This window comes from Ochotona princeps, chromosome 10, assembly GCF_030435755.1.
Source record: "Ochotona princeps isolate mOchPri1 chromosome 10, mOchPri1.hap1, whole genome shotgun sequence".
Taxonomy (NCBI): Eukaryota; Metazoa; Chordata; class Mammalia; order Lagomorpha; family Ochotonidae; genus Ochotona; species Ochotona princeps.
This window is the reverse complement of record NC_080841.1, coordinates 2775380-2800496: the sequence shown is the minus strand read 5'-3', so window position 1 is coordinate 2800496 and position 25117 is coordinate 2775380. Positions and strand designations below refer to the sequence as shown.

At 49.0% G+C, this 25117-nt stretch overlaps 1 protein-coding gene across 1 annotated transcript in view; it reads right to left on the bottom strand.

The window, feature by feature from the left end:
- Positions 1–646: 646 nt before the first annotated feature.
- The window catches only part of PLA2G4A (phospholipase A2 group IVA), an 88737-nt gene continuing 64266 nt past the window's right edge, over positions 647–25117 (bottom strand). The window contains exons 14-18 of the mRNA XM_004578970.2: positions 22742–22981; positions 17213–17397; positions 10973–11168; positions 9561–9718; positions 647–856 (exon numbers count right to left, since the gene is read on the bottom strand). Of these exons, the coding sequence (XP_004579027.2) occupies positions 725–856; positions 9561–9718; positions 10973–11168; positions 17213–17397; positions 22742–22981 (911 nt within the window). The 3' untranslated portion in view covers positions 647–724. The remainder of the gene's footprint in view (positions 857–9560; positions 9719–10972; positions 11169–17212; positions 17398–22741; positions 22982–25117) is intronic.

Here is a 25117-nt window from a genome sequence, read left to right as displayed (position 1 = left end):
GCGAGGGGAGACGCAGAGCAGGCTCAGCTGCGACCTTACCTTGAGGCGACTCCGGCGAGCAGGCAGACCTCGGAGCACGGAGAGGACCAGGGGCAGGCCCAGGAGGACGGAGGGGACAACAGGCAGGCCCAGGAGGACAGAGGGGACAACAGGCAGGCCCAGCAGCTGTCTCCCCACGCTCCCGGGGGCCACCAGCCTGTGGGCAGCCAGCTGGCACCTGCAGCTCGGCGCCCAGGCCTGTCAGGGATTTTTTTTCTTTTCTTTTTTTTTTTTTAACTAAAAAGCTTCATGCTTAAGTTCAGGTTTAACAGCTTCTGTCTCTGAGAAGAGCGAATGTGCGAATGTTTCGCCTCAACAGGGTGAACAAACACTCGTCACGCCACGCGAGTTTGTATATGACTGTATTGACCTCATATATGTCACATTGGCACATATAAATTAAAAAAAAATAGTGTTATCTCACCGCGCGGACAAGTCTGGTCAGTGAAGGCACAGTCACACACGAGGGGAGGCCTGAGACTCAGCTGTTACAGTTTAAAGAGAAAACCTCGTTTTTCGAGAAGGGCACACCTGGCAGGGCGGAGGGGAATGTTCGGCCGCCGGAGCGTCTCCCTCAGCTGAGGCGCCTGACGCGGAAGCAGCGAAGGCCACGGTCACGGTCGGCTGCTTGCTGGGCCCTGGGGCGCCCGCCACGGCCGCGCCTTCCCCCAGTCCGAGGCAGGCCCTAGGGCGCGGGTTTACCCAGAAACTCCTTGTTGAAAAATTTTCTGGCCTCGACGTCACTGAGGGAGACGGAGCAGCGAGACGGGTTCTGCCGTCGGTAGGCGATGCTTTCCACCAGGGCGTCCTTTATCACCTGCGGAGGGAGCGGAAGGGGCGGGTCAGGGGGGCAGCACCTGTGCGCCCACAGCAAACCATCTGACATCACTGATGCCGATGGAGTGCTTGACAGGCAGTCGCGACCAGGTGCAAACACTAACGATAACCTCTCAGAACCCTGCCGGTTTCAGCCACTGTTGCGGAAGAAGCTAGCCTGAGAGAAGAGGGAAATTCAGAGCTTGGTAGCAGAGCCTGGGACTGGGAGGCAGGGCCGCTGAGGGCCTTGTCCACACCGGGAGGCCGGCACGCCCTGGCCCGGGACTAGAGAATGGACCACGGGAACCGGGTCATTTGGAGGTGAGTTCTTGCCCAGGGCTTGCTGAGCACCTGCAAGGCAGAGGCACCCCGCGGCTCGGGCCAGGGGCTCCTCGCACTCTAACCTGCGAGGCCCTCGGAAGTGGGGCACTCCCCTTCCTCACCAGCTGTGCCTGGGGACAGAGGTGAGACGTGACCTGTGACCTCATAAGCCACAAGAAGTCATATTCCGTAAGTAGGGGCTGGCCACAGGGTGTAACTCTTTGATACGCTCCGAGGGAAACGGGCTCAGATGTGACCCAGTCACTTGAGAAAGGCAGAGACTTCCTAAGTGGCAGAAATATCAGGGATCCTGTGGCAGCAGGACAGGCTTCTGTGAATTGCTGCTGAGGGAGGCCGCAGGCACAGCCACGCCATCCAGCTGTCCCATTGTTAATGACATTACCAATTTGGGCATCTGTAGAAACCGGAGCTCAGTCCTACCAAGTGCTTTACACGATGCCTGATACTTGGCAGACATCCCAAAGCGAGCAGTGATGACTACTCTTACTCCTTTCAGAAGGTTTATGTGTCTAAAGGCAGAAGGACAGATTTTCCATCACTGGCTCGCTCACCAATGGCCACACAGCAGCCAGGGCCAGGCCAGGCCAGAGTCCATCCTTGTCCCTCCAGGGGGGAAGGGGCTGGGAGGGACACGCACTTGCATCTGGGAGGGGCATCTGCTGCTGCCTTCCCAGGCACAGGAGCAAGGCACTGGACGAGGAGCTGGGATTCGCAAGTGGAAGCTTAACGTGGGGCAGCCCAATTCCCTCTGTTGTTACTATGTGGTAAAGACCAGAGGTGAGGCTTGGAAGTTTGCAGGAAATGACAATAGCATGAAGAGCCATAAGTCAGCTTATTAGGTGGCATAACTCAACAAACTAGTTTTGATGGGGCCAGCATTGTAGCACAGTATACCAAGTTACCGCCTGCAGCAGCGGCAGCCTGTACTTGGAGCCCTGGTTCCAGTGCTACCTACGCCACTGCTGATCCAGCGCCCCAACTACACATCTGGGAAAGCAGTGACTGGTAACTCCAATTGTTGGGCTGCAGCCACCCATCTGGGAGACCCAGATGGGGATCCTGGCTCCCAGTTTCATCATGGCCTGGCCCCAGCGATTGCAGCCATTTCAGACATAAGATAGCAGATGGAAGACTTTTCTGTCACTCTCTGCCTTTCAAATCAATGAAATAAATCTTTAAAAGAGAAAATTCTGCTATTCAAAGTCCCCTCCACACTTGCCTGTCTCCCAGCCCAGCTGGAGAACCACATGGACAAGCTGTGCCATTCACCCCTCCTTTCCCAGAAACTCAAAAAAATAACCCTCATTGCAGAAAACCACCAAGTATACGCAAAAGTAACTACTAACTTTCCAAATACACCCAAAACTTTAAAATATGAAAGGCCAGCAGGAACTTGGACTGATGGTTGTGTCATTCCTTTATAACAAATCCATCTATTAAGAGTGGCAACTATTGTATTCAGCATAATTGAACTCAGCTGTTGTTTCTAGAAGACAGGCTATTTTTATATAGGAAACAATGTCTTTTTAGGCTTTGAAAAGCCCTTCCTGTGCTGCTGGAATACCTACAGTGAGCCACTAGGTGGCAGATTAACACCATGAAACCGTTAACCAGCTTTTCCAGGCTGCTGCAGACACTGACACTCCTGGGAGGTGAAACAATTCATGGTGAGCCCCCAGCTTGAAATGGAAGAACAGAGCACGGGGCTCCCTGAAGACAGGGTAGCGCCTAAAGCCACCACTCATCGGTTGCTAAAGGCAAACCCTGACACACCACTATACAACGCGACTGCTTGTAGCCCCAAAAGGTGGTGTGTCAGTTACTGCATCTTGACGTGCCTAGCTCTGATTTCCCTTGCATTCTCCTCAGGATTCATGGAGATCCCACATTTCAAATCTCAAACTTGTCTGCTGCCCTTGGCTGTGAGGTCTGCCCATGCTGCATTCACTGGGGCTGTCCGGAGCCTCCTAATTACCAAAACAGATGACTCTGAAGCAATAACAGCAGAACACAAAAACACTTGCAAAATTTAAGTGAAAACACACAATATGAGATGCTTCTCTACTCCCAAAAAAGGAGAAAGTCTGGCAAGCAATTCACAATCCAAAGTGAGTTTCTATAATAGGAGGTAAAACATGAGCCCAAGGAGGAAATTACAGTGTATTTGAGGAGAGAAGTTAAGAAAAAAAATTGACAAATGGAGGCGACTACACGGAGGTATTTTTGTCTGAGTGGCTGATGTTAGCCTGCCGCTCAGGAAGGATTGACTTGTCATGAAAGTAACAGCCCTATTAGTCTTGTCGTTTTTGGTCCCAGCACTTACAGCGCAGACATATAATACATACTTGCAAAATCGTAAAGGCACAGAGGGTAGTGCCTGAAACTCAGACTTCATGAGGAAAGGAGATTAGTTGAAACAAAGAATGGACAGTGTTCAGTAAGCAGAGAGAAACCAGGCACCTGGGGGGATGGCTGGGTGTTAGGGCAGGGGGCAGTCGGCAGCTCAGGGCACAGTTGGCAGAGATAGGGTTGTGTTCCGGGAGGCTGTCCGACTGATCTTGAGTGTTAAATATCTGGGGGAAGATATCTGACTCGTTCTCTCTGTGTCCCCTACTGCTAAATGCCTAATTGCTAACACAGAACTTTGTATGGTAGACATGTGATAAATACGGCTGAGACGTTGCGTAACAGCCGGGAAGCAATGACACGCAGCATGAAAAATGGGACAGTTTGGGGCCTGTTGGGCTCAGGAAATGAAACCTCACAATGAAGGCCTCTGAAACAGAGTTCCTCTCTGACTGTCCCCTGTTCCCTTTCTCCCCCACCCCAAGGCAAGCCTCGGAGACCAGAATTCCCTTCCCAAATGGAATGCCAGCAACTGGAATCCCTTTCCCCAAGCAAGTCATAAAGCCAGGAACAGTCCTGTGCACGTCCCTAGCTTTCTGGCCCGGTGCTGGGCACACTGGACCCTCACTTCAGCAGCAGTCCTGCCCCACGGCTGCAGGAGGCAGCGCCACCCAGAGGCCAGGAGGCATCTGAGCAGACAGCCTCGCTGGGACCCGGGGCTCTTCCCTCTCCCATATGCCCATTAAAGTTCCTTTCCATCCAATGTAGAGACTAATGCTACCCTCTCCCCTCCCTGGCTCTCTGGGTCTTCCCTTAGCAGGCTCCCTGCCAGGTAAAACCACAAGCCCACACTTTGTTGTTTTGTTTGTTTGTTTTTTAATGGTACAGTTCCATAGGCTCTGGGATCTCCCTATCCCCTCCCCATCCCACCCCCACCGATCTCCCCTGTATTATTACAATAGCATCGTTCTTCATACACAGTTTGAAGTCTGTCACTTTACTATTAAAGTGTTTCCTGACATTGTGGGCAGTGACAATGGCAGGGTGTCCAGCATCCTACAGCCAAGGTATATAGATATCAGTTCCATTGGGAGCAGTTTCACTCCCCTCCCCCTCCTGGCTCTTTGGGGTTCCCCTTGAAGGCTGCTTGTCAGGTAAAACCACAAGCCCGTACATTTGTTATGCTTTCCCTTGTACACCTGTCTTTTGTCACAGACATATTGGTAGTCGGGCTGACACTGTGGCATAGTGTATTAAGTCACTATCTGTACTGCTGGCATCCCATATGAGCACTGGCTTGAGTCCCGGATGCTCTGTTTGCAATTCAGCTCCCTGCTGATGTGCTGGGAAAGCAGCAGACAACGGCCCAAGTATTTTGTTCCCTTAACTCCATATGGGAGTATAGGTTAGAGTTCCAGGCCCCTAACTTCATCCTAGCCCAGATCCAGCTGTTGCAGACATCTGGGGAGTGAAACAATGGATGGGCGATCTCTCTCTCTCTGCTTGTCTTTAACTTTGTTATTTAAATGAATAATAATTTAAAAACAAAAACCCAGAATGCTGCAGTGCCCCTTTTAAGATGGGCAGGAGAGGTACTGCATCCTTCCTTCCTCCACAGGCACGAGACACAACAGTCAGCTTCCAATCCGAACCTTGCCCTTGCCTGGGAACGTTTGCCAAGAGGATCAACGTGACTAAGTTCCGCATTAGGCACCACTCCTGCTGGAGAAGCGCTTTTCTCCACTCGAATTTGTACATGACATCGAACACGTGGTGCATGATTTGAGAAAAGATCTTCCAAACTCTGTCATGCATCGTTGTCATCTGCGGACAGTTGACAGATTCTTAGACTCTGCCTCCCGAGTTAGTGACTGGGGCGGACAACATTGCCTGCCATGCCGGGAGAATCCACGGGCTCTACCAGGCAGACCTCGGAAAGCCGCTGCCCTCCAGACCCAAGTGGCCATCCGTGAGCACCGTGTGTTGCAATGCCCCCTGGCCAGGTGAACACCAAGGAGACATGCCCAGAGCCAAGCCCTTGGTCTCCTGACGCTCACCGTCTCCAGTGGAACAGTGACTATTTGAAAATCAAGCATAAAAAATGCATGCCTGTTTACTTCAGGTGTCAGGCACTATGATCGGGCTCCAAGATGAACAAGGCAAGGCTGCATTTTTAAGTAGGTTATCACTAAGAGCAGAAGAGACAACGCTTTGAGTTGCTGCCATTGCTTTAGCTGCTCCAACTCACTGGCGGCCACTACGTGCCAAGCCCTCAAGTCATGTTAGTTTGCTTAATCCGCATCTGATCCTACAAGATATCTATCCTTATTCCTTCTGACAAATGAGGAAAGTAAGAGCTGGAAAGATGAACCAACATGGCAGGCACCCAGCCGAGAAGCAGTAGCACAAAGCCCTGAACCTCCAGTTTGGTCTGATTCCAAACTCTGCCTCTCCTGTTCACCAACCATTTGCCAACATAAGTCACTATATTTTACATATCTTAAGAAAAAAAGGGGCGGGGGGACCCTTGAAACTCTGTAATGATAAAGGCATCCAGACAATGTTCAGTGAAAAGGAATTTGGGAGGATGGAGAAGTGGAGGAGGAGGCTGATGAGCAACCCGGGCTCTTGTCACTGAATGAGCACACAGAGCTTACGTATTCCAGAGATCAACTGGACTTCAGCCCCAGCACGCAAGCCAGGGAGGATCTCCAGGGGAAATGAGGCAGCAGGGCCCGTGTGCACTACAGACGGGGCCTGGTCCATGCAAAATCACACTGGGTGTGGATCCAACTGGAAGAGGCTCGGTAAGCCACAGTGAGGGTGGGCGCCAAGCCGGGGACTGTCTCACGTGGGGCGGGCAGATGACAGACTGGAGTCTAAGGCTCATATTCATTGTGCCCTCTGATTTCAACAACTCCAGTAGGCCACAGTGGCACCACACACCGTGTCAGGCAGACATGGGCCAGGGTCTTGGGATGCGTTCACCACAGACGTTTGGAACTCAGGATGTGTGCCTGCTTGAACAGGCAGGTTCCCTCTGCAGGGCACTGTACACAGCTGCCAATCACACCTGCTCCACAGGTGAGCACCCTGAGGCTCCGGAGGCCTGAGCGGCAGACTCAGAGTCACAGGAGTGACCTTTCCAGGACCTGAGGGTGCTGTGAACTCCAAGAAGGTCTTATGGCGACCTGCTGTGGCACACACTTTGGTACAAGCAATCAACAGCTCCATAATGAATGCCATGGGAAAAGTCCGTATTTGGTGAGCTGTAAGTCAGGCCAGCGATTTTCAAACTTAGTCTGTTTTTGCTTAGACTACCTGCTTCATCTGTGTGTCAAACAAACTTTGAGGGATGTTTACAGAATAGATAAACAGAACTATCATTCCTTATAGCAAGCAATTTGGCAGATTTAAATAAAACAGAACAGAAAAATAGCAAGAGAAATGTAGTGTGTGTACATATATATTACATGATATGTGTGTGAATATACATATATATACTTATTAGCAGTGAACCACTTATGTAGTGTATATGTATATATATCATATAATGTAATGTGTATGTATATATAACTTATACACACACATTCATAAACCCAACAGAGTATATATTCCTACAATCTGTTTTTGTTTTCATTTGAAGGTGACCTATCAAACTGAATATACTTCATTCCAAAGAATATGTAATTTGGAGGTCTTGGCATGATTGCTCAATTGCCTATTCCTCCCCTTGCAAGCACTAAGTTCCCGTATGGGCGCCGGTTCTAATCTCGGCAGCTCCACTTCCCATCCAACTCCCTGCTTATGGTCTGGGAAAGCAGTCGCAGACGGCCCAAGTCTTTGGAACCTTGCATCTGCGAAACAGACCCTGAAGAGGCTCCTAGCTCCAGCATTCGAGTTGGATCAGCTCAGCTTGGGCTGTTGTGGCCATCTGGGGAGTGAACCAGCAGATGGAAGATCTTTCTCTCTGTCTCTCCTTTTCTCTGTGCATTTGCCTTTCCAATAAAAATTTTAAAATCTTTTTCAAAGTATAAGTAGCTTTGATATTACTGGCTTCAAATGGGAAAAACAGGATTGCTGTGATAGTACACCTTAGCTTTCCTCACTACGATGGAGTGTTATGACAGACAGTTCTGTTTTAAGAATTTCTGTTTGCTGCCTATACATCACAAACTAAAAATATCATATCTTCAGATTCTTCTCAATTTCCACCATCAATACAGAAATAATGCAGCCTGGATTTCAAATGTCTATTGTTTGAAGATTTTTTAAAAAGACAATATAAACATGTTGAGAAAATCATATAGGCTGTAAATTTGCTCAGTTTGTTTAACATGGATTATCACAAACGTGCAAGTTCAGGTGAAAATGAAGGATAATTAAAGCTGTAGGAATCAAAGCATAAGGAAAAAGTCCATTCACCCAAATGTTCACTGTCAGCACTTGGCTGGGGCAGTTGAGCAGCCCTGTTCTGCCCTCTGCTGTGGTACCAGGTGTCCTCTGCAGGCCACAGTGGACTGCCATATCCTCATGTGCGTCTGAGCATGCCGTCCACTGCAGCATCTGAGCCACTAGGAAGGCCCAGCTCTGACACACACACTCTACAGCCAAACCAGAGATCCCACAATTCTCCCTGTGGCTGGTGCTCTGAGCCCAGCAGTTCAGGTTGTGGGGGGATCCCCACAGAAACCTCCCCTGAGGCGATCCCAGACCTGACTCCTGTGTGTTTGCCAGTACGGGGTCCGGCTCTGTCTGTCACCCATGTCAGTCCACACACACACTGGTGTGTCAGAAGATGGACCCTGGGAGGATTTCCGCATCCTTGGATTGGTGAGATCGACAGCATTTCAGAACTATTGAAACCACTCGAGTGGAACCCTCAGAGCAGGCTCCACATCGGGGACCTGGGATGGCACTGGGTGGCCTGTCCCCATCCCCAGCTACTGGGGCTGCGAGAATGGCTGTGGCTTCTCCCCTTCTGCCAGATACAGGAGGAAGAGGAGGAAGATCTGTAAACAGTGATCCCACCCACACTACCCTAGTCCTCGGCTCTTCACACCCTGGTTAACTAGGCAAACATCATCAAAAAATTTAAATAAAATTTTTTAATTTTGAAAATAAATTCCATGTTTATAAAAATTAAAACTTCTGATTAATAAACACAGTGCCATGACTGCACATGAGCGACCCTGAGTAGTCGCCAGCACCCGCTCTCTGTGCCAGAGCGTTCTTGGCTCACCGAATCCAGTCACATCCCACTGAAACCGAACCCTCTGGGAGTTCCTCCGAGCCTCACAGTCTCCGAGAAGACTGGCAAATCAGACCCGGAGCCTTTGCCTCTCCACTGGCTTTTTCTTTTGTTATTTTTTCCTGATGTCCAAAACCCAAGTAGGTCAATGAACTTGTCTTCTCACAGCTAATAATAATGTGTCAACCACAAGTCAATGACTCCACTCACAGAACAGTGCTCCTAAATGGCGAGTTAGAAACTGAGGAATTCCAGGCACGGAACTTCAGCAGCTGATGTCGAAGCGTCTAAAGCAAGCACCTGATCTCTCAAGGACAAGCTAGAAGGACAAGGCACTGTTCTTGGCAACATGCCCAAAAGCCACGAAAATAAAAATGGAAAAGCATGACGGTATTTGTTAAGATTCAAGTTATGACATTTTTGCAGATCGGTTATGTTTCTGGTTCTACTCACTTTCCTCCTTACATAAATATATGCTTTTCTTGATTGCTCTTTCCTTGTAATCTGTGCTAACACAGGATGAATACATTAGATACTTGGGACAGGGAACTACTAAATGATCAAACAACAAGACTAGAAAATGTGGGCCCTGCTCACTAAAGCCATGGGGGCCTTCACTGTCCGTAATTACAGAAGGATCGTCTGGATATTAGCAGAAAAATTTCCAAGAAGGAAGTGAAATGTTTGGGGTGTGGCCACGCATTAGTCTTGTTTTGATTTGCATGCTGTGGAGCTGTCTGACACAGGTGGGGCAGGAGAAACTCACGTCGATGTTGTTCAGGGTGTTGAAGTACATCAGGTCATGCAGCCTTTTGAATGCTTGATTCGGATATTGGAAGTTGAAGGTTGAAAATGGTGACTCAGGGTCATCAAAAATGTCAAAGTCTGCTATTTCTTTTTCTTCTTTAGTTTCTCTTGGAACACCTAAGGGACCAGAAGAGTCAGATAGTATGACTTTGGTAACTAGAACATACCTCTAAAATCCTTGGGGTGAAACATCTAATTGGCCAGCAAGCCCCAGGCCTGCTGCCCAGAAGGCTCTTCCAGGAACATGGGGGACTGGCGGGTCTGTGTCTCTGGGCCTGAAGGCCTGGGAGGCTCCCCACAGGTGTAGAGGCTGCTTGTAAAATCCTCTAAATAAAACTGTGGCCCCAAGCAGCAGATGATCAAATTGTAGGGAGCTTGTCCCTAGTCCCAGCCTGGGCGCCTGCAGGGTGTGCTGGAGGAGGGACACCGATTCTGCTCCATTTCCTGGACCTTCCCAGCAGGGGCAGGCTCCACCAGGGGAGCCAGTGCTGTCCCCCTTTCTTCCTGACTCATAAGCCAGACAGCTCTCTGGTTCACCCAAATAAGCTATTTACACTTAAACCCTTTTCTAAGACGCTTCTCCTGGAAGAACACCAACCAAAACATTATCTAGTGTTTTATCTAATTATCTAATGCCCCAGAAATCCCCTGTACAGGGCAACTGCCCAAGGAGCCTCCTCTTGAGACATGCCACTCTGTGTCTTCAGACAAAAAGACCATTCTGTTCTCTGTGTCTGCCCCACAGCACCTTCACTGAATATTGCATGAATGTGTGCGTGCATGCACACGCGTGTGTCTTTCCATTCACCAAATGGCAATCTGCACTTCCAGCACTACAGCGTTAGGTTTTATAGTCTTGAACATCCTCCCTAGCAGCCAACAGCTTTCCTTTTCACCGCCGTTCTCCAGGATAAGAAAGAGTCACCAGACTCCGCAGGACCAGGTAAAACAGAATGACTCCTCCTTGAACTTGATTCTCATTTCCTTTGAAACACGACATGGCGACTTGTAACGGCTAGCCATGTTGTAGAGCTAGATCACATACATCCTGCAGTTAAAATTTCCAGAGTATCTCAGCATAGTTTTTTCTACAACAAAATGTCTCCTACAAGGGTGATATTTAAAATATTTAATCTAACTTTGACAAAGATCACAACCATTCAAAAAAAAACCATAACCCAAAGTCTTGTCATAAAGCCCTAAAGATCTTTGCTCGCCAGCTGTTAGCTTCAGTTTTTGTGTTGTGGGGGGTCTTAAGCAGCAGTTTATCAGGGTTAGGGCTTTTGCATCACCAATGCAAGAGAGCTTAATAAGAGTCGCCCTTCCTTCCCGGATTTCTGTTCTATGGAATGGAACAGATTCTCAGCATACCTGGGGACTTGTACTTTCTGAAGTTAATGTTGGCCAAAACGAAGTGGACGATGATTGGACAGTCGTTCTCCACGTCCGTATTCTTGGGTTTAAAGACGTAGCACTCCTTCAGTCCCTCACGATCAAACACGTAGGGATCTATCTTTGGGAAGGGCAGCTTGTTCATCTTAGCCCACTTCTCCGCCAGCAGAAGCTCCTGTGGGAGAAGAAGAAGCTCGCATTCATGAATTTCAGTCTTCAGTTGTTCAGTTGTCCAAACCACCATCCAGTGCCTGCTGGCACTACGTGGAGGTAGCGGGCTGCTTGCTAGGGTGCACACAGTCCTGCTTACAACACAAGTACCCTACAAAAGTGCCGGTTCAAGTCCTGGTTGCTCCACTTCCAGTCCAGCTTCCTGTTAATGCACTTGGGAAAACAGTGGAAGTCACCTCAAGTATTTGCACACCTACACCCACACAAGAGACCCAGATGGACTTCAGGCTCCTGGCTTCAGGCTGCCCCAGCCCCAGCCATCGTGACCATGTGGGAAGTGAACTAACAGATGGACATTTTTTCCTCATCCTGTATCTTTACCTCTCTGTAACTCTGCCTTTGGAATAATAAATAAATCTTTAAAATGTTTTTAATCAGCCTCAAAACTTATCTAAGTACTCTTATAAACAAGTTCACTATCATTATGTCAATTAGTACAAAGTGAGATCCGAAGAAGCCTTTGAGAAATCACTGATGAATTCAAATTGATGAGATTCAGCTGAAGGCATTGCTTGAGAAAACATGACGGGATCAGAGGATTTGTAACTGAATGAGTGCTTTTTAACCCTTAGTAATATAAAAACTCTGACGACGCAGGGTGAAGAAGCCTCTGGCACTGCAATTTCACCACAGTGGCTTTAGAAAGTTAAAATGCATTAGTTTAAAACTCACTGTTTGTATGTATATATTCAGTGACACTGAATCAGCTTTTGTGACTCTGTTCATGAACTGAAGTCAAGATCCTGGCTTTGGCATGTTTAAGTGTGTTGCTATAAAGGGGTAGAGCTGGAGAAGAAGGGGAGTGGAGAGAAACAGCAACATTTTTCACCCGCTGGTTCCTCCACAAGCTCACAGTAGCTGAGGCTGGGCCTACAACTCCCACAGACGTGGCAAGGACCGTAACCTTAACATTGCCGACTGCCTCCCACAGTATGTAGCAGTAGGAAGCTGGGATCAGGAGCTGGGTGCTGAATCCAAGCATTCCAACCTGGGACCAAAACTCTGCCCTGAACACCTACCCCGGCATGCTTCTAATGCCTGTGCAGCAGCCCAACGTGGACCAGATGGTCAGAGCAAGGGCTGGGCAGAAGGATGGGAGCAGGTGGTCTAACCCCTTTACTCTTGCTCCCTTCCTGGTAAGAGGACTGTGCATCCCTCCCGAAATAGAGACGTAGGAGAGGGGCCACTGTAGCTGATTTGCAGTGGACTGACACGTAGCACGGCCAAGAAATATGTGTTGTCATCGACCATCATGAGGTTTGCCACTGTATTAAAGCTGACCAACTCAATGCAGACACACACACAGATCAGTGCTGGAGGACATAAAGCAAAGTGGAGAGGCATGGCGAGGAGGGCCCTGGTGCCTTGGGCACATTCCTAACTCAATGCTCCACATCCCACACCCTCAAGCACGGATGATGGGAACGATACGTGCATCACAGAACTGCAAAGAGATGAACATTGGACGGTATTTACAATGGGGCTTATCAAGAACCACACAACTTTGGATAAATGTATAGCAGTAAAGGAGGGAGAATGTGAAGGGAAAAGGAAGAGACATGGGAAAATCCTGGAGAGAGGACATCGGAGCGAGCATGGCTAGAACCTCAGGCCTCCCCGTGGCTTTGGGCCTCCCATGGACCCGCACACCAGGGACTGAAGCAGGCTCACACAGTGACACTTGAGAGTACGCAGGCCAACTGGCTGCATGTCTGAGGCTGTGATAAATGCCATGGGCACACTGCAGGTGGTCATGGGGCTGTGCAGCCTCCTGCATGCCTTCTGCTGAACTTTTTCACTCTGTGTTCTAGGCGTGAGAAGGAGGCCGTGGCTGGAGTCAGGCAAGGGACTGAGGGTGACAGAGGCCAGCTAGAACACGGATGCCTTCAAGGGCCAGCTCCTGGGTCATCGCACGAGCAGTGGCCACACTGTGTGTGGAAGGCTGTGAGCCCAATGGTCCTGCCCCTTCAGCAACGCGGGGGCCACACGACATAACACACAGGGACTAGCTGTCCCCCACTGCCAGACAGCGGCTCCCGGCTCCCCATCGCGGACCGCCACTGTCCCCTGTGTGTCAGCCCCCGAACCCCTGCCTCTGCAGAGTCAAGCTCATACCCCTGCCTTCTCCCTGGGACTGCTTTGAGGACTGAAGGAAACCTCTCAATAATTTAGGTCCAGGTGAAAAAAAAAAGGCAGATTTTACCATGGTGTCTCAGACTCAGAAGAAAAAGTTTTCAGTCATGCTGCACCGCTCCTGACACTTCTGTCATGAGGAATTTTAACTTGAGTATCTGTCCTGCCCAGTATCACTTACCAAGAAATAAACAACCTGAGGCCAAAAGGTAAGTGAAAAATCCCACATACATGTGAATAATCTCTTATTTGAAACTTGAAACACTTTGGTCCTTAAGTCCTCCCTAACGTTTCCCCCATCTATCTGGCTGAGTTAATCAGCTGGTCATTTTGTGTCTAGTACTGTGCAGGGTTATTCATTCATGATTATTCAGCACCAGAATAAAAACAAAAGTTCACAGAGTGGAGTGCTGCCTGAGTGAGCCTGCCAGTGTTTGCAAACATGACTCAGGGGGCGGCCTGTGACGTGCGTGGCTGTGAAGCAAGAGGGAAAGCAGACAGGAAGTGAAGGCCGGGCTGCTGGGAGACGGGGCTGAGGGAGGCTGGGGACTCTCCCTTTCCCGCTGAGATCCCAGGTGGAAAAGATTAGCAACCGCTGACGACACAGTGGCTGCACAGTGGAAAACCTGCCTCCCTTCTCATGGCTTGTTTTTCTCTGTGACTAAAGCCCCGAGTCTAAAAAAAAAAAAAAAAAAAAAGTATTTTTTAAAATGCAGTGACCAACAAAAAAAAAACCACACCGGCATGCCACAAATGGTGTTCTATCCTGAACGCCCACCTGGGCTATTCTCCGACACCCGCGCAACTTCATGTTTCCACACTCGTTGAGGCCACATTTATGGAGCACAGGCAGAAACAATGTTCCGTGCCATTTCATTTACTTAAATCATAAAGGCAAATCCCACAAAACGGTAGTCCAAATGCACAAAATAAACATCTAATTTACTGGAACTTTTTTAAACTGAAAGTCACACAATGCCCCGTAACTACCAGCCAACCAGAGAACATCATAACATGTGATCTGGGATACGTGTTCAGGGCCAGGGCTGCAGTGCAGTGGGCTAAGCTGCTGCCTGTGGGGCCAGCCTTCCACACTGCGGCACTGGCTGGAGTCCCGGCTGCTCCGTTTCCACCCAGCTCCATGCGCACACAGTGAGAGCAGCTGAGCGTGGTCTCCATGCCTGGGTCCACACCACTCCTGGGCCAGACCCAGACCCAGCTCAAGGCTTTCGCCTCCAGCCCTGCCCAGCCCCGGCTACTGTGGCCATCTGGGATGGATCTCTTTCTCTCTGTTTCCTCCTGTCCGTATCACTCTGCCTTTCCATAAAATATATCCTTTAAAAAAAGCCATGTGGATGATTATATTAAAAAAGCAACAGGACAGCAGTAAGCTGATGCCTCTCTGAGAGGTGTCAAGGGAGAGGCCCCGCCCTCCTCTGGGTGAGCTCACCGAGGGAGCATGCTTCTCCTGGCACGCACAGGACGGCCGGGGCCTCTGCACGCCCTCCAGCTCAAGCCAGCTCCTACACTGGCATCTCACAGTGCCCGGGCAAGCCGTCCTCCCACTGCTCCTCATGGGCCATCAGCTCTGCCTGGCACTCACAGCCACCCACCGGGACCAGGACATCATGACCCTGTGCCTTCCACTGTCCAACTCACCCTACAGTCCACGGTCAGATTAATCATCCAAAAATTCCAAATTCCTAAAGTCATTTGTCTGCTGGCAACCATCCATTTCCTCTTGACTCCCTGTGCCTACACGGCCTCAGAGGCTCCCTTGGAGCTGTCCAAGTGGGAGTGACCATCTGTCACCTCTAATCAGATCACCCTAGGTCTGTGCCTCTGCTCACTGCCTAGATCACCGACTATCCAAGTTCATGGACCCCAGGAGGCATCAGTGAATTCTCAGGTAATCGCCTATAAGGCACATATTTAATAGAACCCTCAATAGCTACTTAACAGTGTCTCGGTTCTCTTTCAACTGATTCTTGCAGATAAAAATATTTTCCCCTGAAAATGGGCAAAACCTACAGACTAGGAAGCAGCTTCCCAAGCACAGCTGCCCCTGCAGCCAGCACAGGAGAAGGCACGGCCTAAAGGGGCAGCCAGTGGGCAGCTGGAGGAGGGCAGCAGGTGCTGCAGCCTTGGAGTTGGTCCCAGCCGCTCTGCCCTCCCCACCTCCAGCCAGACATGACTCGGCTCATTTCACAATCTTTTCTTTCTTTTTTTTTTTTTTTGTTTTTTTAATGTTATGAGACTTTCAAAAAAGACTTATTTTATTTGAAAGGGAGAGTTACAGAGAGAAGGAAAGAGAGATCTTGCATCTGTTTGTTCACACCCCAGATGGACACAACCATGCGTTCTCCACTGCTTTCCCAGGCCATCAGCAGGGAGCTGGATAAGAGTTCATTGGGGGTGTTGGTGCCGCAGGCGGAGGCTTGACCCACCACACCACGGCACCAGAAAAATCTTCCCTCAGTTGTTCATGAAACCTGATCTCACCAAAACTGATCTGAAAATCACAACCGACCTCAAACCCATCAAATACGAACACATCCCGAGAATTTCATGTACGTAAGAGTTAATCACCATGATTAGCGTCGAGAGCAGTGCTGCCCGAGAACTCAGGATCCTGGGTGGCAGAAGCTCGACTCTCCCTGCCCGTGTGTTTCTGTCTCTGTCATGTGTAATTACACTATTTTCTCTCAGCACATCATCCACTCACCTGCCAGAAATGTGCTTTGTGCTCAGATTTCAGCCAACACTTACACCTTGCACACATACACATTCTGATTCTTGAGTTTACAGATAGTACAAACAAAAGATGTCTTAGAAAACATAAAATCTCACCCAACAGATGGACTCAGGCCTACGCACTGTGTCTGCACATGTGGAAGCCAGGAGGTAGGTCTGTGACATCCCAGGCTGAGGGGGCACTGACCACCTGAGGCCTCTGGACGCCCTCAGTCTGCCTGCACGGCCCTTCTAGAACTCTGCCTCATATCCTCATCCAGAGAGATCACTGTGACATGAAACCAGTGCCTCTCTAGCGAATGTCCACGCCCAGCTATTCCGCCCACGTTAGACCCCATGCTTTCAGACCACTTCCAACCTGCATCTTTGTGGCCTGCCTCCCCTGGAGCCTTCCCAGAGGCGCAACAACCTCCCGTGGCATTGTCTCTACTTCCCAGGAACAGTCTCCTCACCCCTGCCTCCCAGACCCCTGGACTGAAGCCCCGCCAGGCTCCAGAGCGGCAGCCCACCCCCACCACACACGCCGCGCTCTGCTTCCCCATCTCCGCTCACAGATGGGGGCATGGCTTTTCCCATGAGCAATCCATAAATGTGCCTCCCTTCGCTTTAGCTCTCACATCCCTGCAGCGCCTCCAGTGTGATTCCCACCCTCCTGACTTCAGATTCCAACATCTTCCTTGTGAATCCCAAGGCCACACGCTGGCTTCAAGCTCTCCTTTCCCTTGGACCTGCCTGTCCTTCCCCGTGTTGTCCTTCCGACTTCTCAGAGCACACTCTCTCCTTGGGCAGCTTTGATGTCTCCACCGACTTCTCAGAGCACACTCTCTCCTTGGGCAGCTTTGATGTCTCCACTAACTTTCAAATTTTAGCCTACCTGCCTCCTTTCTAAATCTCAGATCCATTGACTTGTTCTGGTTCCAAACTTCATTGCGCTCCCTAGACTCACACAAGCACAGCTTTATTTAGAAGCATGACTCAATCACACTAGTCCTGAAAGAAGTGTTGAAGAGACCAGATAAGGCACTGGGGTCAAAAGGAACCAAGAGTGTTGCAAGGAAACGCGAGGAGGAGGCGGAGAGGAACAGGGCGCAAGCCTCCTACCTTAAACGGCGGACTCGTGTCACTTGGCCTTGCAGAAAAGTCAAAGGAAATGATGAGATCAACCCCTCTCTGGGGCCTCAGAATCAAGGGGTACGGCAGGTTAAATGTCAGCCCACTGTCCACCACATGGATCTTTTTACTCTTCACATCCAAGGGTTCGTATATTCGTTCAAATTCATCAGGATCTAAACAGGAAGGAACATGAGAATGAATGAGATGATTGTGCGACCTTACTCAGGATTAACGAAAAAAAATGCTGGCTATAATTGGAGAGTCAGAATCCTCAGGCTGCAGAGACAAGGCAAGTTGGGCCCGAGTCCAGCAGACGTCAGTGGAGCCTTGTTCCCCAGCCTTAGTTTGTTCATCTGCACGGTCAGGATAGAAGTCCTCAAGTGAGTGTTAGAGAAAATGCAATGAATGCTTAGACCTGGTCTTGGTATTAAGTCTTACGTAGGATCCCTTTCAGAGTACTTCTCACTTACATCAAACACACCTCCTTGCTTGGTTCTTGCAGAACTTGGGTGAGGCAGAGGAGAGCTACAGGTGGCTCAGGAAAGGAGTCAGAAGTCACCCCTGAGGTGGCATAACAGGGGGTGGCAGAGGGTGAACCAAGCCATGCAACCTCTTTCTGGCCGGAGGCTGCCTTCCACTCCTGATGGGGAGGGAGTGAAGTAACATAACCAAGACAACACTCAGAGACTCTCTGCAGGTGCAACAGCTGGGGCGCTGAGCCAGCCGGAGAGGGACAGGCCTCCGGAAGAGCTTGCATTCTAGCTCCACCACCAATAAGCCAACGAATGAAGGCAGTCACAACACAGCGACAAAAGCAAGCACGGGAAGGAAGAACTTGAGCTACACAGCGGGCACATCTCCTCCGAGGAGGAGTCCTTGAGTTTTTATAATGTGCTGACACAAGAATCTTCCTGACACAGAACAGCTGTCTAGGATTTGGGGGTGCTGGAGAGGCTTGCAGAGAGAGGAAGAGATAGCACAAGGGCTGATGGGAGGAATAACATTCTAAGTTTAATAAAGCCCAGGTGGCAACACAGAGGGGGGAGGGCACTGAGATGAGCGGAGAGCAAACTAAAACAGGATGTGCTGCTCCTACAGTACATGGTGAAAAACTGACACCAATAATGTACCACGTAACACACCTGTGTCCACTGCTCCTAACTCACTTCGCAGGGGAAGAAGTGTGACCAGAATGAAAGCCACTGAAGTGCCATGCACCTGCCTTGCTCTATCTGCTGCTCCACGAACTCGTTCTTCATTCTCCATCTGGGGTAAGAATGCTGACAGAGCCCAAGGCTATGCCTACTGTGGTCCTGGAGTAGCTGGTGACTGGGATGTGACCTCTCAGTGAATAGTTATTATTTGTGAAAAGCAAATTTACAGAGAAACAGGGAGAAAGAAAGAGAGATTCCACCCACTGGTTTTCTCATAATGGCCGGGCTGAGCCACAGCTAGGACCTAGGTTTCCCACATGGGTGCAGGGGTCCAAGGCCTCGGGCCATCTTTGCTGTTCTCCCAGGCACATCAGTAGGAAGCTGCATCAGAAGTGGAGCAGCTGTGGGGAAATGCTATGCCACAACACCAGCACTTCCAAGCAAGCTCTCCAATCTGTTTTTATCATGTGGACCAACTCCCACTTCAGTACAGTGGCCCCACACAATTGTTCTAAACTTCAGGACAAGTTGACAATAAACGGTGTCTGTCAGATCTGTGACAGAAGCATAGTTTGCCAAGTTGTAAAAGCATATTCAATATGCAAAGTAAGAGTGCCATAATCAAACAAATGCGGAAAAGCCAAGACTTATGAGCTCAAAGCACCAGCCAGCGAGGGTCTGAGAACACTGCTTGGTCCTCACAGCAACTGAAGGCGAGGGTCAGCCACCATCACGCCATGAGTAAACTGCCAGGAAATCCTTAGGATTTGTCAGCTCATCAATAGCATGGCTGAGAGTCAAACCGAAGCCAACCAGCTTGCAGAGTGCCACACCCAAGGCACCTTCAAGTGGCACTCAGCTCCAGGTGCAGGCCAGCGCCTTGTGAAGAGCGGAGCAGAGTTCTGCTTTTCCAAATTCACTCGACTTTGAACCAGTTCACTGTGTATCAATGAGTGCTGAAATGTCCAGGAAACTGGGTAAGTGCCAGGGTAGAAGTAGTTTAAAGCATGCAAAGTCTCCAAACTTGTAAACAAACCCATGGGGTTCACGGAGAGGCCTGAAAACCCAACTGTCTTAAAATTATGTAGCATTTCCTTGGGGCCGCTAGCTGTAGATTGTGTGATGTCATTTCATAAGCACATCACACAAATCCAGTCTATAACAGACAAACATCTGGATGTCTGTGTTCGGAACTCTGGCCAAAGGGAGTTCATGCCTTGCTTTCTGAGTCCAGCTGGGGTGTGTCACAGCAAATAACACAAACACAGAAGTAAACAGGAAAGAGGTCCTGCAACTAACGGAGAGCTTTTCCAAGATTAGTTTCTACAGGTATAAAATGATTCGGCCACAAACTAATGAGGGGGATTTTATCTCTTTTCTCTTGTTTACAAAATATAGTCTGTAAGATGAAGCAATAAGCACAAAGATAGTGCAATTTTCTCTCATTTCAGATTGTTCTGATGCTGACACTCAGATTTTAATTTGTTATAAACAAGATTGCCACAAACTAAAATATTACTTTTAAAAACATAATATCTAAAGTTTCTACCTCTGTGTTTACATGAGAGGGTGTCCAAAATCAAAAGAGAGACTGGTTTAATGATTTAATAAACTGGGGCATTTTATCTGCATAAGAAATGGGAATTCTTATAAAGGCTTTATGAACTAAAATGATCTCAGCTTGTGACACACCTTGCAAGTCCCATTACAAACACATGGATGCCCTAAAACCAGGAAGCAAGCAGGGCAGGGTGAACAGGACTTAGCCCAGTGGGGTCCCGTCCGAGGAAGCACCGCCTGATTCCGGAAGCTCAGCCTGAAAGCGACTTACTGCAAAGCTGCTGTGTAAACAACAAAATTGATGCGCGCAGTCAGTGAAATCAATACTCCATAAACATTTTTAATTGGATAGATATAAAATGTGTAAAGTGCAACTTTTAGTGAAATATACACTTATAAATAAAAGTTAAATTTGTTTATAAAGATTAGTTTAAAGTATCTTAACAAAAGAGATAGTCTGCTTAACACGACGCTTTAGGACAATTAATATTTTCTATTTCTTCATGTTATTTTTAAAACTCCATCCATAACTCTTCTTGCTGGAGGAATCTATCCAGGTAACATGCAACCCCGTGCTCCACACGCCCTATAAAGAGGGCAGCACCTTGACAGTCACCCAGCCCGTCCACAGTGAGTGAGATCTCTGGCTGAAGCTCCGTCCACTGAGCCACAGCCCCATGGGCGCCAGCCTGCTGGCTTCTGCTCTCCCTACCTTTCTGTCCTGATTCACTAAAGCACATGAATAAAAGCTCATAGCAAGACTCATGAGATTGTTTTAACCCTCATGCAGGTACAGATTCCGTCTTTGGAACCCAAGGACCAAGCACATTGTAAATGCACTGCACATACTCTGAGAGCTCAAGCACACAAGGAAAAGAGAGGAGATGAAAACATACAACAATCCGAAAGCAACGAACAGAGCTGAAAATTCCCCAGGGCTGCCAAATGTTACTAATAAAACCAGAGAATTCCTAGTTTAATTCGACTTTCCAATCAACAAACAGTTGTTCAGTGTAGGTGCATCACAAATGTTACAAGGAATACATGTATCTATACTGTACACAAATACGGGGTAGGATACAGACGTTGGTTGAAATTCAAATTTCACTGGGCATTCTGCATTTCACGTGGCAATCCAAATAGCAACAAATCAACATAAAATATTGCAAAACTGCCGGGAAGTTGTTAAAATGTGGAAAGTAGAACGCGTGCTGTGTAAACCACAGAGGAGCAGTGCTGGATGAGGCAATCAAAATAATCGCATGAAACAGATATAATAAAGCGTACACAAAGAAAACTTCCACTTTTACATCATCGTGACAATGACTAAGAAAACCCAGGGTGAAGGGAAAGCAACAGGAGGGTATGTCCCAACCCCAATCCCACGGAGTGATTCTGGGCGAAGAAGATAGGACCATCTTGTTAAGCTCTCTTTTCCGTGCAGTGAAACAACAGGAGGTTCTTTCTGTGGCTCTGTTTCTCTAACCCCCACATCCGCCATCTGAGAGGCTCAGGGCCGCGGAGGCCCAGTCGGCCGCTGGCGCAGTGTCAGCCACAGTGAGGCCCTGACTGTCTGGCAGAGCGTAGCTGTTCTGGATGGATTTTATCTCCAGCAGACCTCTGCCACAGTGCTTGTCAGTGAGCCAGGAGTGGGCGCACACAGCAAGACGCGCCTCGTGTCCTGCAGTTTGAGGTCACTGTTGTCACGCCAGGTAGACTGCACTTGTGCTCACCTTGGGCAAGCAGTACGAGTCACTTCCACTCCTGCAATTCCCTCTCAGGCCAAGCAACACAGAAACAATGCCACCAAAGGTGTCATGAAGTTGAAAGCCATGACCTAACTTTCACAAACAGCTTACAGGTACTGTGTGCAAGTCAGTGCAAAGCTTTCATGCTGGACGTGTCTGCCCTCCCAGGGTCCTTGGCCAGAAATGATGGACAGCAGAGCAAAGATGATGGGCTGCTGAAGGAGGGGAATGTCAGGTTAGCCACCAAGCGGCGGTGTTGTCCTAGGCACAGGTGGAGCTGAAGCATTAAGGGAAATGTCCTTGGGAAGGTGTCTAAGTGACAAGGCTAGCATGGTGAGGATCATAAAGCGTGGCTTTAAGAAAGCTGCCTCACCTCGCTGAGGACCCGAGAGGCTGAGTGCAGAGCCTACCACCTGAGGGACCGTGTGGGCTGGCCGCCCAGGCTCCAGGGCTGCCCCTCTGCTGCCCGCCCGACTACCCCACACTGTGGCTGGAACACACAGACCAGCCGCCCTGAGCTCCAGCTCTGCCAATGCCTGGCTCTGCCAAGAGCAAACACCCTGGCAGGAGACCCAAGGAGGAAGCAAGCTAGGCGGTGCAGCTGCTGCCGCCAGGCTCAGTGATGCAGACCTTGGCGTGGCAAGCTCTCCAGTGCTCCTGAGGCATTCCTGGAAGCCCAGCCCATGGCGCTCTCCTCTAGGCCTTGGAACAGTTTTGTAAACATCCAATTCCCTCTGGAAACCCTCTGCAGCTAAGTGGTGCAGCTTACTCTCTTGTGCAAGCAAACCCTGATCAACACAGACAGAATCTAAGAACGCTCCTAGTACTTTGGTGCAAGTCCCTTCTATCCTGGCATGACTAAGCTAGTCCCTGTTCAGGATAACTTTTCAAAACAATCCCTCCTCCAGATGAGTTACTTGTATCCCTTCTTACATTCAGTGCTTGCTGCTGTAATTTAGGATCAAAAAAAGTGGTAATGATAATGAAAATGTTTCTCCCCAGGGAAGAGGTAACACTCTAGAATCGGCCTGATGGAGTCCAGGCGGTGCACTTGCCTGCGACAGCCGTGTCCAGTTCGTCTTCGTCAAAGGACTCCTGTCTGAAGTCCCGCAGAGGAGACAGTGGATACGAGCTGTTGAGATTCAAGCCCAGCATGAAGTTGTGCACCTTCCCTGCGCGGCCTTCTCTGGTGTTGAATAAAGTGGAGTCACTGACCAAGGCCATGAGCATGCGGTGCACCCAACTGGCCTGATGGTCATCTTGGTATTCTCTCTCTGCCTCTTCACTTTCAGTGCCTAAGCAGAAAGAAAAGATCATTGGACAGGCTCCATAACACATTTTAAAAATATCTTCTTTTGAATCTTTGAATTTTATTTTAAGATTTCTTTTTATTGGAAAAGCCAAATTACACATAGAGGAGAGAGATTTTTTTTCCATCTACTGGTTCACTCCCCAGATAGCAGCAATGACCAGAGCTGAACCAATCCAAAGCCAGGAGCCAGGAGCCAGGAGCCAGGAGCTTTCTCCGGGTCTCCCACATAGGTACAGGTGCATTGGGTCATCCTCTGCTCCTTTCCCAGGCATGCTCGCAGGGAGCTGGATCAGAAATGGAGCAGCTAGAACTTAAACTGGTGCCCATATGGGATGTCAGGTTTAGTCTGATTCTCCACCACACACCAGCCCTGGGTCACCGAATTTTAAAAGGAACCATGAATCTCCAGGACTTTTGATTGGAGGTATGTTTACCTAAATAAGTTAACATAGTTGGTATCTGCATTAAGCTTTTGTGCTCTCTTAAAAGAGCACAAAATACAGAGAAGTACAGAGACAGGGAGGCAGAGAGAAACAGAGAGAGAGAGAAAGAGAGAGAGAGAGAAAATCTTCCTGATTCACTCTCCAGAATGACTGTAGGAGCTGGAGCTGGACCAGATGGAAGCCACGGGCTTTCTTCCACAACTCCCACATGAGGGGCAGGGTCCCAAGCACTTGGGCCATCGTCTGTGGCTTCCCAGGCACGTCAGCAGGAAGCTGGATGAAGGTAGAGCAGCCAAGACTCAAACCTGTGCCTATATGAATTGCAGGTAGCAGATTAACTCACTGCACCACCACACTAGCCCCAGTTGTTTTTCTTTGTAGTGTTCTTGGTTCACTTGTTGTCTAAGGACATTGTGGAGATCATGTTCTTCATACTGCTATCTGGTCTGTTCTTAGATTTCCAAGTAAACGTCCCCCGTTTTCCCTTCCCCAGACATTTTCCCCCCTTTCCCCAACTTCAGGCAAGCACACACAAATGAAAAAATTTCCAGTAGTCAATTTTATCCTCTATATATTCATCCCATAACCACATAATAATGGAGAGACGGCTAAAGGATTCAGCCCGTATCCGCTGCTCAGTAAGTGTCTGCCCTGGCATTTCACCCTAACTTACAAAGTACGTGGCTTTAAAACCTGCACTTCACAACGGCCACGCAACGTGAACTCGGCAATCACCCACCAAAGGTGCTGCGGGGAGGCGGTGCAGGGCTGTATCGGGGCACAGGTCCCGGGACCCCTCAGCACGCTGAGCAGTCCTTCCCGCCTCTCCCTTCACTGCTCCGCACATGCCGCGGGGTCGCCACGGAGCGTGACCCATGTCTGGGGACCCACACATGTAAGGCAAGTTCTCAGAACGTGGCTGACCTGCATTCACTTCCTGCATTCACTTCTCTCCTGATTGTCCTAAGAGTAGAAGCAAGTGCAGTGGTGGCAGCAGTAGCCATCACCTTCAGTCTGCATCACAATCTCAGCCAGAGAACACCGAGCTGGCATCTTCCGCCCTCTGTCTACACCTCGCCTGTCCTGACTTGTATATGCACATGTATCCTTACAAAAGAACTGTGCATACGTGTGTGTGTGTGTGTGAAAGTGAGAAAAGAGAAACGACATTTGAACTTCATCATTTCCAACACATCTAAATTGAACATGCATAAAGCCATAGTAAATGCCGACTTCCATCTTGACAAGCATAGCCGCTCTCTGCTGAGCTCGGGAAGGGCTCTCAATCCAGATGGTTACGTATTCACTGAAACGATTCTTATTTCTTTCTCCCACGCTTTTCTAATGCCAAACGTGACAAAGCTTTCACTACAACAGATTAGGCATAAAATGAATGCTTTTTTCCCTGTTTATACAGGATATGAATAAGGCACTGAGCTGTTTCCAGAGTTGGGATTTCTTGTTTTGACAGTTATGCAACAAGCCCCCACTGCACCAACACAGCATTTGATTCCTGATGATACACTTGAAAATGGCAAGGCTGAACAGTAGCAGCCAACAGATAAACTGTGTCGCTGTTGATTAGATAAAACATGAAGAAAAAAAATTCAGTTTGCATGCTCTTCTCTTTTTTTGTTTGCTTAGTTATGTCTTGCTTTATTTAACTGCCGGAAACA